The 13,311-nt window shown below is 36.3% G+C and overlaps 1 protein-coding gene across 2 annotated transcripts in view; it reads left to right on the forward strand.

Moving 5' to 3' along the window:
- Positions 1-13,311, forward strand: part of RAB3GAP2 (RAB3 GTPase activating non-catalytic protein subunit 2) — a 53,389-nt gene that overhangs the window by 14,344 nt on the left and 25,734 nt on the right. Inside the window, exons 4-16 of one of the 2 annotated variants that reach the window (XM_032215481.1) lie at positions 70-169; positions 2,512-2,559; positions 2,669-2,744; positions 4,240-4,341; positions 5,286-5,385; positions 6,349-6,447; positions 7,033-7,181; positions 9,827-9,906; positions 10,000-10,089; positions 10,898-11,037; positions 11,534-11,750; positions 12,115-12,258; positions 13,187-13,269. In XM_032215481.1, the coding sequence (XP_032071372.1) occupies positions 70-169; positions 2,512-2,559; positions 2,669-2,744; positions 4,240-4,341; positions 5,286-5,385; positions 6,349-6,447; positions 7,033-7,181; positions 9,827-9,906; positions 10,000-10,089; positions 10,898-11,037; positions 11,534-11,750; positions 12,115-12,258; positions 13,187-13,269 (1,428 nt within the window). The remainder of the gene's footprint in view (positions 1-69; positions 170-2,511; positions 2,560-2,668; positions 2,745-4,239; positions 4,342-5,285; positions 5,386-6,348; positions 6,448-7,032; positions 7,182-9,826; positions 9,907-9,999; positions 10,090-10,897; positions 11,038-11,533; positions 11,751-12,114; positions 12,259-13,186; positions 13,270-13,311) is intronic. The other variant, XM_032215482.1, reaches the window with a different exon arrangement.

Raw genomic sequence — 13,311 nt, forward strand, 5'->3', positions numbered from 1 at the left:
AGCTCTTATTTTTCTTCTTCATTGGTATTGTGCTAGACTGAGCTTTTGTAATTTCTCTCTTCTCTTCAGCAAAATGGAAACAGAATGAAAAAGGGAAAGAAGAAATGCAATTTGCAGTTGGCTGGAGTGGCTCTCTTGGCTGGAATGGCCCTTGCAGCATTGAAGAAATGTAAGCTTGGAAAGGAGAAGGTTTTGGGAACTCCTACTTTTGACCTTGCTGTTTTCCAATACCACATTATCTATAGTATAGTTGGATAATTTCTTGCTACTTGGGTGTTGTTCTTGAAATTTTGGGAAGGCCCTAGGTCAGGGGTCAGCAAACTGCAGCTCTGGAGCCGCATGTGGCTCTTTCTTCCCTCTGCTGTGGCTCCGTCACCGGTCGGTGCCACAATTTTGAGAGGAGCTTCCAGTGGTGGTGGGAGGGGGGGGAGAGAGAGAAGCACAGTGCACCAGGAGAAGACTCTATGGCAAGGGGAGGGTTTTCCAGTTGTCTCCATAATTGATAGGGCTTTAGGTTATGACAGATAGAGGAAAAAATACGCCACACTAGGAGGAGACACTATGGTGGGGGAACTGAACTTCCGGTCAGCTCCAGAATTGAACAGGGGACTTTCAGTTAGGACCTTTGTGGCTCCCAGTGTTTTCTTTTCTGTGGAAATGGGTCCAAATGGCTCTTTGAATGTTTAAGTTTGCTGACCCCTGTCCTAGGTCCATAGAGAGTGGTGATAAGACAAATTTCACTTAAATTGAGAGTGTGTCTTTATTTTTTTATATTTCCTGCCTCAAATACTGAGAATGGTTCGGGTAGTAGAATAATCAGAGTTGTGAAGTCTTATAAAAATACATTAGGAGGCTGCAAGTTGTTTACTGGGACAGCTTGCATCCTGCAACGATATCTGCAATGCCATCAAATGTCCATTTCTGCCTATCGGAGGTCCTTCGGAAGGACTCAATAGGCAGACAAAAAATGCCAAATCCAGTCTAAGTAATCTGGCTGACTATGTGATGAACCATAATAATAGTAATAAAAAAGAAGGAAGGTGGACTCCAATTGCATTTAGTCCTCCACATGGCTTTCTTTAACAGGGTAGAGGCATATATCATCCAGGTCTTAGTCTCTATATCTTGCCTTATTCCCTTGAAAAGAAAAAGTAAGAGGGCTATAAAAAGAAATCCAGTTTGCCTTTGCTCAGAAATGGAAAAATAAATTAATACCAAGCTAAGATGAAATAATAAGAAAGGTTATGGGCTGTGTCGAAATGGACAAATTAACAAAAGAAATCCAGGGTTCATAAAGCCCAAAAATAGTAGTTAAGAAGAATTCACACACACACACACACACACACACACACACACACACACGCACTCAAGAGAATTTAAATTTACTAGAGATAATCACCCAATATAGTAGATAGATGAGTAAAATAAGAGGGTTAAAAATGGAGAAATGCAAATGAAATATGCTTGAAGGGGAAATAACATAAGGAGAATTGTATCGATTTGAAATTGCTATTAGAAAAAACAGGAAGTTCCTGTTTGTACTGTATTGTGTAAATGTAGTGTTCATCTAAGTTTTGTGTGTGGGTATTTTGTATGTTTCTTTAAAAAAAATAATAATAAAAAAAAAAATCTCCTGTAGAATCCCCAGCTGCATCAGTTTTATTTTGTGCTTTGTCCCTCTTCCTCAAAGGAACAGTAGGCCATAAGTGAAGTGGACCCTGTACTGTATTCCTGAAGGAATAATGTGGAGGATCTGATTATGCTGATTATTATCAGTGATGGATCTGATTATCTGATTATTATCAGTGATGGATCTGTTGGGTTGGATATCCTCAGTTAAGACTGCAGAGGTTGCCTAGACTGGCTGATGATAGAAAGGTTTCAATTCCTGCCCTCAATTGGGGAGTGCAATTACTCTTCTCTGTTCAGTGTGCCCCTCAGCATTTGTTATCAGACCATATTACTATTTCTTTTTTAAACATTTCATACTATCCATGATAAGTTTGTTTTGTGGTTAATACACCATTTTGCCCATTTACATGCTTTATTGAAAAAGGGACAATTGATTTAGCATTATTAAAAATAAAGTACTCTATGTTTCTATTTCTTCGAACCTACATCTTCTCTGGAGTTCTTTTTCACGCAGCCAAAGATGTGCACATTCTGTTATACAAATTTGGCATGTTGAAAAATTGTAAATCTAATCTGCTTCTAGGTTTAAAAAGCATACTGTATATACCAAACACATCATAACGGAGCAGCCAGGGACAAGACTGAATAGATAAGAATGCTGGTGTGTGTATAAACGTTTATAATTCAGATTTTTAAAGGCATTCTTTTTAGTTCCTGTGGGTCACATTCTCTGGAGACCACACTCCCACTAACTGGGTCACAATAGTTGGACAGCAGCTTAAATATATATTTTTTCTCTTTAAAACGTCAGAAATTTTTTTATGTCTTAGCTGGGGAAATATTCTTGAAGAAATTAATATCTTTATACTTTGCTTCTAGTGAATATGTAACCAGTGCATTGTGTATCCCCCTTGCAAGTCAAAAGAGGTAAGTGCAAACTTTTCTTAACAGTTAAATTATCTTATTAAGTCTGAAGCATGCATTATATGAGAATAAGTTTTGATAAAATTTATTCCATGTTCTTTATATGAGACAGGAGCTCCACAGGCCGTCCTGACTGGACCTGCATTGTTGTAGGATTCACCTCTGGCTATGTCCGCTTCTATACTGAGGTACATCAGCTATTTCCTGGGTTGTTTGCTATTGTCACCTTTAGAGTTTATTGTATTGCATTCTACATGAGGCTGCCTTTGGAAATGCCATGGATATTGCAAAATACAACAGCAGCCTTGTGGTAGGTGAAAACTGCCAAATGCATATAATGTTGAGGGGCATTGAGCTCTTCTCTGTAATGGCTGCCGCCTGGCAGTTTTTTAGCAGAATTGAAAGTGCTAGTTTTAACCTATAAAATAATGTAAGCCACATAGAGTTGCCTCTGGCATGATGTTGCTAGGTGACCGCTTAACTGCAAGATAACCTGTATCAGATATAATTTACTTCTCTGGTCCACATGTACTGAAGAGATTTGAAAGGTCAGGAAGCAGGAGGAAGATTGGAATCAGTATTTTTCACTTGTCAGACTCTATCTGGAATAATCTTCCCTTGGAAATCTGGAGAACCTTACTTCTGACCCAATTAAGAGCTTACTATATGAGCTCTTACACCAAGAAAATGTTGCCAACTCGTCATGATCTCATTGGTCCTTCCCAAGAGCTGCGCCATGGCTTGAGCACTGTAGGGGTAGAGAGTATATTCTGTGCTGTCAGGTTTTGGTAGTTGTAATGGAAAGGTTTTGTTTTTAGCCTTTAGATTTTTTTCTTGGAGAATGAGTCTTGAAAAACAAGCCAATTTAGGGTGTACATTGACTCACTATTGAAGGGCAAAATGTCATTCAGAGTACCAGGATATGCCCATAGCACCTGTTGGAAACTCCCCAAACCAAATGTGCCTTTAGCTGGAATCATGCACAATCTGCGGAGAGCAGTCATGCAAGACCATGGAAAGATGTATCTTCACAGTTGGAAGGCATATTTTTTTAGTGTATAGTTATATTAGATTTATTAGTGCTAGGTAAATGATGATGAGGTTATCCATTCAGTCATGTCCAACTCCTGGCGATTCTATGGGTCAGGTTGCACCACAACTTCTCATTTTGCATTGCTTCTTTGAGAATATACCAAATTTGATTTATTTTACAGTTGCCAATATATAACTGCAGCTATTTCTTGTCGATACTAATTGTAATTGTAATTGTTTATTTTGGTTTATTATTTTATGTTGCTGGTTATTGATTGAATAAACAAATTGTATCTTGATAGCAGGCATATATATGTAACTATTCAAGTTCATAAAGGAGGTGAGAAACATAAAAAACAAAATGGAACAATCAGCACCCTTCAAAGCAATGTTCATTTATTCATTCTATTTATAGAGCTGCACATCATGGCTCTACATGATTATGGATGTCACAAATAATTAAAAATAACCACCACTTGCTCAAAAGAAAACACACATAAAGAAAAAAAGCTAAAACAATTATAAAACATATACAGGGTTTGATGTATTTGTATTAATAATTAATTTACTGAATTGTAGCAGAAAATATTTTGAATTTTATTCCTATAAAATTATTAATGTGCATGTTGCTATGTTTTCATTTTTTTAAAGAGTGGAGTATTACTTCTGGCACAGCTTTTAAATGAAGATCCTGTTCTGCAGCTGAAATGTAGAACTTATGAGATTCCACGCCATCCTGGAGTAACAGAACAGGTATAAAAATAGATACACAAAGTACTGAAATTGTAACAAAACTAACTGTTCTCTCATCTGTAAATATTTCTGAAGTCCAGCTTGCTTTTAAAATATTTATGGCTAGGTATGCTTATATTTGCAAATATAAATCATAGTTCAGCATTAGCAGCCCATTTTGTGGGTTAAACTCAGGCTGTATAGTCCTTAAATACACAGATTTTCATTTTGTCTCTTGTACTGTGTTTCACTGGAATATGTTGACACTAGAGATATACAATAGTGTTCCATTGACTATTTGCTTGCTGAGCTAAGGACAGCATCAGTGATACCTTATATTCTATGCCTCACTAAAATATTAGAGAATTGTGCTGTATAAAATTTAATGTATTTTTCGGAGTATAAGACGCACCAAGGTTTTGAAAAGGCAAATTAAAAAAAAAAGTTTTTGTGCACTCTGCAAACCTTCCAAAAATGCCCCCCCCCCCCCAAAAGGGCATGGATATCATTTAGGAAGCTTATAGAGTGCTCCTGGGGGCTGTGGGAGGCAAAACTGAGGAAAAAATGGGTTTTTTTTGCTCATTTCTGCCCTTCCTAGCCTCCAGGACCTCTCCGAAAGCCTCCTACAAGCTACGCAAGGCCATTTTGGTGAAGGGGGAAGGGTTTCAGGAGGCAAAAAATGCTGTATTCAGTGTATAAGACGCACCCAGATTTTCAGCCTCTTTTTTAAGGGAGAAAGGCGTGTCTTATACTCTGAAAAATACAGAATATTAATTCCAGCAGCTATTTGTGCTCTAGCAATAGCTAGAGTCAGATATTGCTGCTGCTGCAGCAATGTCCATAGACTGTCTCTCTGGGAGGGGACTTAGTACTTCTGTAGAAATAGTAAACAGGATAGCATATTTGGGTACTTGCATATATACTGTTTTTGCCTCAAAGTGATTAGTATCTTTCTTTTTATTTAGAATGAGGAACTGAGCATCCTATATCCTTCAGCAATTGTGACAATTGACGGTTTTAGCTTATTTCAGTCTCTCCGGGCTTGTCGAAATCAAGTAGCCAGGGGTATGTTCAGCCTTATTAAAATAGTTTCTTTCTTTGCAATACTTGCTATAAAAGGACATGGTTTTACTTTTCGATCATACAGTTTGTTCAGGGCATAGCAATGTACTGCTTGTGAAACCCTTAGTGTTATAAAACCCCTAAGTTTAATACAAGCTTGCTTTAATATACGTGTATGCATGTTCTCATAAGGTTTCAGTGTTCTTGTGTGAAATTTCAGATTTTTGACTTTATAAGTTTTTCACATATGATTGTGCCAGGTACCAGGAATGAATTCTTCCAAATCTTGCAACATTGGATATTTATTTTTTTAATTCACACTTTTTGTATGTTAGTACCTGAATAGTGTGCTGGCGTGAACTAGATAAATTCCTTGTTAATTGCTGCATTTTCTAAAAAAGTAAGAGGGCTTAATAATTTTCACACACAGTATCTCTAGATAGTTTGTAGGGGAAAAAAAAGAAACATACCAATATATATATATATAACGTATAAGCTAACTATTATGATAGCAACCTACATCCTTGCAAAACTCCTGTGGATTTCTAAAGACTATCAGCTAAATGGAGTTGAGCAAGGATTTTAATTTTGTTTACTCCTTTAATGTGCTATAGTAGCTAGAATTGTATGTATGTTTACATGGAAGTAGGTCTGTTGAGCTTGGCAGGACTTACTGTACTCATAAGCAAGTTACATGTAGGGTTTAAGTTTTAGTAGTTTTTCTTTTTTTAATAAAGGTTTCTTATGCTTTCAAGTCAGTCTTGATTCCTGGTGATTCCAGAGGCAAGTCCTTGCAGTTTTCTTAGCAACATTTTTCAGAACTGGGCACCTGCAATATAAACAGTGCAATTTATTCTGTTCTTTATAACTAAAAATATTTTTGTAATACATTACGTGTTGACTAATCCATGTTAAACATTTTAAAAATAACTATTCTTTCTAATTTATGTCTAATCAATTGGCCAGCTACAGCTGCAGGCAATGAAAATGTTCAGCCACCTCCACTAGCCTATAAGAAGTGGGGTTTGCAAGATGTGGATACTATTGTTGATCACGTTAGTGTTGGTAAGTATTACATTGATCATCCTTACTGAATTGTTATCCTTATTCACCATGAATTACTTTTTTAAAAAGAAATCATGCATATTGTACTGGAGAGAGTTTAAAGCAAGGACTGATAATCTGCAGATAGACTTCTCTGAGACAGCATTAAGATCTACAAATGCTATCAAATAATTCTATTTTACCAAAGGAGATGAATTAATACTGCCTGCTTTGAAACTGTTTTGAGCTAAAACCTTAGCCCAGGTACTGTATGAAGCCAGGTGGAATTGCTGATGTGCCCCAAACTACATTTCTAAATTCTATACCAGCAGCTCTCAGAAGGTAGCCAATGCACTTCTCAGAATAGAAACAGGATGCCTAAAATTGAAGTCAAAGCACGGAGTTTGATATTGGCTGAAGGTCCAGTTCTTCTCCTTGGGACTTCTCCCACAAGAATGATTGTTAGGAGTGTGGTTAGGAGACAGAGCTGTGTATAGGTTAGGAATCCTTAAAATATTGAACATACAGTATTTGGATCAATTCCAGAACAGATATTAGGATCTGAGAAATTTCTTTTTAGAGCTTTATTTTCATTATCTCATATAGGTATCATGACTTTATCACCTTTTGATCAGATGAAGACAGCTTCCACTATTGGCGGATTTAATGCAGCTATAAAGAACAATCCTCCTGCTATGTCTCAATATATTACTGTGGGGTCTAATCCTTTCACTGGATTCTTCTATGCCCTTGAGGTAAAGAACTTGCTCAATCAGGAAGTGTAAGATGCAATGGGCTGGATCAGGGATCCCCAAACTTGGCAATTTTAAGACTTCCATAATTCAACTCCCATAATTCCCACTTCTTTTCTTGTTGACTCTGTTATGGTTTTTTCTTTTTTGCTTTGCTGCTAATGGAAATTAGCAGCATATTATTAACATGCTGTAATAATATGGATATTATTACAGTCTTAGACCAAGGACCAAGAAAATGAAACTAAGAGCAGTTTACTTTTTAATTAAAAAAACTTTCACCTGCATAATGATATTATTGTCGATCAGGATCTACTGGTTTGGTGACCTAGTTCACATTACAATCTTCCACATATTTAACAATTGCAGAAACCAAACTCTCTTGTGCCTTCCCCCTCTCCAAAGGTAACAGCATGAATTTTTGGAGGGAAAAGAACCTAAATAATTTCTGTAGGGTAGAATTTAATGAACATTGCTCTAGAACTGAACACACATTCCTCAGGTAAGAAATTTCCCCAGAGGGCCACAGCAGGGGGCAGTATCTACTCAATCTTGGTTAATGTCATATGGGCTTGGATAACACCCAGAGGCATTCCTGCAAATTCATATCTGTAGGGTAGATTGAGAAATATTTCCTAGAAGATGGCAATATCAAATAACCTTTGTATAGTTGCCAAGAAAACTATATGGATGCAGTCATCAGGTGTCAACTAGGAAACTTTAAAAAAAAATTTAAACCTTTCATGCTTAGTGTATATTTTCCTGCTTACGCACCTTTTGCAAGATTCTTATGTAGAATATATATTGTACCCATAATATATGGTTATGCCTCACTAGCTTGGAAATTGGAAATTCACATTCCTATTTTTTTAAAGGAAAAAAAGGAAACCAGAGTAATGTTTTTTTTAACAACTGCTACAGTAGTACATAAAGCATCCTGGATATATCTTTGATAAATTAATAAAAATTCTTTCTGGTGGATGGAATTGATTACATTTGAAATATTATGCTCAATCTGAAGCGTAAAGCTTGGGAACCTACCCCCTCTGTCCTTTCCAATAGAACTGCAAGGAAGAAGTTGCTGTTAAGGTTTCAAAGCTGAACTTTTAACGAATAGTCTTAGTTTCAATGAAGTTTTTGAATGGGAAAAGCAGAAATTATGTTATGATTTGATGAGTCCTCTCTAGGTCATCTATAGTCTAATTAGTTTACAGGTAGTCCTTGAATTATGATTATTTATTTAGTGATTGTTCAAAGTTATGGCACTGAATGAAGGTATTTACTGTTCTTGAAATTCTGGCTATTGTACTATAGAACTAGGTTAGGATTCTTGGCAACCAGCTCACACTTAACCACCGGTTGCAGCATCCCTGGTTATGTGATTGCGATTGCTGACCTTCTATGTTGGCTTCTCACAAGCATAATCAATTGAGAATCCAGCAGGGAAGGTAGCAAGTCATTCTAGTAAGTTGTCTCCCTCAGTTTCTTCACTCACATTTACTGTGTCTTTCTTGGGCTTCTCTGCCCTTACACACAGGAACACATCCATCAGTGCCCGCCTTCCCTCAGCCTCCCTATGTTTGCACAAACACATGCATGCACCTTGTATCTTCGTATGTTCATATGCATATTTCCCGCTCTTCTCCCTCTATCCCACACTATGCTGAACCTCCCTGGGCCTCCCCCAGTTCCCTGAAGCATCCCCTCCCCGCTTCTTACTTAGGACTCCCTCTACTTTGTGTTTAACAAGCCACATCTCAAGTTAGTGCTAGCAATGCAGTCACTTGATATCACACTTTACAACCACATCGCTTGGCAATCCCAATTGCTGTCATAACTCAAGAACTACCTATAGTTTATCACCATTTCTAGAACTGAACTTTGCATAGATTTGTGTAAAAGTCCTTACTTTAAGAAATAAAGTAATCCCTATTAAAATAAATTCTGGGGCTCAGGGTATATTCTGCCAATTAATATCTGACTTTCTGAAACACTGTTTTATATGTGGTTGATGGGTTTCAAAGCGAATGCTGCTATGGCACACCATAATTCGTGGATCTTGCTATGGTCTTCTCTTATTTTTTGCAGAAATGTATACTTCTACCCCTATTATGTCTTCTACCTCTGGTCACTTATGTTAACATTTAAGATTTTTATGCTAGGAAGTTGTATAAATATTGAGCATATTATTCAATAATGCTATTTGGGGCTCCTTTTTTCCTATTCTGTGTAATTTTCTTACACAGTATGATTATTATATATAGGGAATTGTTAATAGTTGATAATATGAGTTTATATTCTATAACAATCACTATATGTTACTCGGTACAATTCTTTCCTGTTAAATAAATAATAATTTGTAAATAAAATAACATTGTCACCATATACTTTTGACCAAAATAATACATTTTTAAGCCTGCAAAATTCGATGCTCTTAAACCTTTTTCTGTATAGTTAGAACATTATCAAAAAAGGTTAATTTCTTCTTTTGAAATAATATAATTTAGCAGATGATGCAGGATGAAAGTTAGTTATTCCTTACAGACAGTTTTATTTCTGTAAACAAAGTTCTCAGAACAAAGGTTAATAAAAAGGAGTCAATTATTTTTCACTATTTATAAACAACAGCATTTTTATCTTCTCTTTAGGGCAGTTCACAGCCATTATTGTCTCATGTTGCTTTCACCGTTGCAAGTAAGCTGACATCTGCATTCTTTAATGCTGCTAGGTAATGTATAATAGATGGAAGATGCAGTCAATTTACTCCTTTTGTGTGTTTCCTCTAAACTGAAGCATTGAAATTTTAATCTTTGCATTGAAGCGGCTGGCTTGGCTGGAAAAACAAACAGGAAGAAGAGCCTGTGCAAAAGCAGAAACCCAAGGTTGAACCTGCAACTCCTTTACCTGTGAGGCAAGTCTTTTAAAATACTTTTTCCAGAGAGATTATGAGATAATTTCATTACCAGTGTTGCCATTATTCCCTGAGGATGCTTGAGCCATAACCATATATGAACGAGATATATGCAGACTACATATATTTCATCCAAGCAGTTTTGTGCACAATAAAGATGTTTCTATTTTTCTCCAGCTGCAGCTGTTTTATCTCGAAGAGATTCTTCCTATGTAGAAATAGATTGACTGAAGCTAGCATTTTGCTCTTTACTCTGGGCGTATATGGGATTCTTATATTGTTGCAATTTTATTGGAATGGCAGTTAGATCTTAGTGTAACAAAAATTAATTTTTTGTGGAATAATTGTGAGCTCTGGATAACTTTGGTAACAAAAAAAAATCCTCGCCCTGGACTTAGAAATAAACATTATCCTAAAGGATGGTTTTCAGTAAACTACATTTGGGTTCTCAAAGACTTAATCATTAATTAGGTTTATAGTTCATAATGTCTAAGAAAAAGCCAAAAAAAGTGAGGATTATAGTTCAACAGAAATTTATGTATTGTTTATTTTGTATGTTTTGCACCTGCCCCTATTAGATTGTCTTGAAATTCTTACCCAAACTCCAAATTTCTATAAGTTTAAAATTTGACTTTGAAAGATAACACTGCCCATAAATGATTGCCCTGATTTCCCAGGTTAGCCAACAGCCCTGAAATTCCAAGGTGTTTCTCAACTCGAATATAAACCAGCTGGTATTATTACTTTATTTAGTAATTGGGGAGCCAAATTTAGAGATTGTTTTCTAGATTTGCTTTTATTTGACTAGGTTTGGAATCCCAGATTCTCGTCGACATGGAGAAAGGATATGTTTGTCACCTTGTAATTCTTTAGCAGCAATTACTGATGATTTTGGAAGGATTCTTCTATTGGATGTTGCAAGAGGTCTTTCTGTTCGCATGTGGAAAGGTATCGTTTGAGCATCTTTTAATAAGTTGGGGGGGGGGAAATAATGGTCACATTTATTTGAGAGATAATTTTTATTTCAGTTTTAAGTAGGAATTTTAAAATAGTGAATGTTGGTGTTTAAAATATCAGATATTTAGATTTACAAAGGACTGTGAAGTGTAAAGATGAGCTCTGGAATAGTAACATTGCAGTGTAGTGTTGAATTCTCATATATTTTGTTTTACACAGATACGATTATTACTAGCCTGAATCAATCCATTCAGGATAAAGACCACTCCATTTGCAGATTATAGATTGTAATTTACTACAGTGGTCCGGTTGTATTTTTAACTTCCCAGTCTAGAGTCTAAGAGAGACTGGTCTAAAGTCACCACTTTGTGTTCCACATCGAAAGGAGGATTAAAATCTGCATCTCCTCACTCTTAGTCCAGCAGTGTAACTAGCCATTACACCCAAACATAGCTAGCATCTTAACCCATTTATCCTTCACACACAGGCTATCGTGATGCACAGGTTGGTTGGATTCAGATTGCAGAAGATCTACATGAAAGGGAATCGATAAAGATAGACTTTTCTTCTCCTAGTACTCCTCAGGGACCAAGCAGAGTGGCTCAGTTCCTTGTGATTTATGCTCCTAGGAGAGGAATTTTGGAAGTATGGAGTACCCAACAAGGTCCAAGGGTTGGAGCCTTCAACGTAGGAAAACACTGCAGGTAAGACATTTTTGGTAATAGAAGAGATTTTAAAATGTAAGACGGAATAGTCTCCAGAAAAATAATTGAAATTAAGCTCATCAAAATGCCATCTCATCTCTTCATTCAGGGCTCTTATTTGCTAGCTATATGCTTTATGCATGCACATACAATCCAGAAAAATTAAAGATGTGGGATAATACTTTCAAATCTGCAAGCAAATTGACAAACTGCATTTACCCAGGAATTGTCCAATATAATATGAGATGTGTGCACCTTATTTATTTATGAGTTTGAAATATTGATATTTTAAAGCCAATAGTTTTGTACAAAAATATATGTTGATCATTATGTTTTTTATTATATTTATCAAACCCATATTTAGATTGCTGTATCCTGGCTATAAAATAATGGGGTTGAACAGCGTAACAAGTCAGGGTTGGCAGCCTCAGACTTATCAGATCTGCCTTGTTGATCCAGTATCAGGAACAGTAAAAACAGTTCACGTACCTTTCCATTTAGCTCTGAGGTAAGACTTCTTGAGTTTTATGTTGCATAATTATACTAAGTCAATATTATGAGATGAATTATAAAGGTTTTTTTAAAAATGTGGAGATATTGGTTAGTCTAACATACTCAGTTCCCAGTTCTGAGAGATACTAGGATTTTTTCTCTAGCAAATTCACTTATAATAACAGCACTTTCTGAAAAGCCAGATTTTCCCCCTTGTAATAGTATTACTATTATTTCATTACTAAAACAACAGTATAGAATTCTCACCATCTTGCTTTTATACATTTTTGCTCATAATATTTCTTGAAATATGCATTTGTATTAAGTAGTGCTTATCTAATGAAAAGTGGTATAACTTTCTGTGAACATAGGGTGACCCTAGCCCTATTGGCGAGCACTATGGTGAGGGAGGTTATCAGATGACAATTTCTTTTTAATTGGTTATTTGAAGGGGGTGTACTCCCCTTTTTCAGACCTCTGGAATGAGGTGCCCCCCTCCCCAAGATCTGGGTGGCCCGTTATCATCACCAGCCTTTGGTGAGGGAGAGTAAGCCCCCCTTGCTTCATACTGTTTGCCATGTTTTATATTTATCTTTTATTAATTTTATGTAATTTCTTGGATTGTGGCAAGCTGCCCAGATGTATTGAAAGTCGTGCAGACACATAAGTTTAATAAATGGTTATGGTTCATCACATAGTCAGATATTGAGACTGGATTCCATCTACGTGTAAAATCATTATTATATCCACAATGATGTGAACTCACAGTTGCCTCTTATGCATCCATTTCTTCCTAAGGAAGTCGGGGCAGCCTGACAAGTGTTTTTGATATTTCATAACTGACCTGTTCAGTAAAGTTGACAGAGAAATCAGTGCAATGGCAAATTATTATTTTTCAACCACAGTTGCAGACAAATAATTGTATACATTTTTAATATTTTCAGTGACAAGAAGAGTGAGCGAGCAAAGGATATGCATCTATTGAAGAAATTGGCTGCCTTGCTGAAAGCTAAAACATTAAATTTGGGTAGGTTTTGTCTTTGTTCCTATTCAAGATCATAATACTGGT

This window comes from Thamnophis elegans, chromosome 4 (genome assembly GCF_009769535.1).
Source record: "Thamnophis elegans isolate rThaEle1 chromosome 4, rThaEle1.pri, whole genome shotgun sequence".
NCBI classification, from domain to species: domain Eukaryota; kingdom Metazoa; phylum Chordata; class Lepidosauria; order Squamata; family Colubridae; genus Thamnophis; species Thamnophis elegans.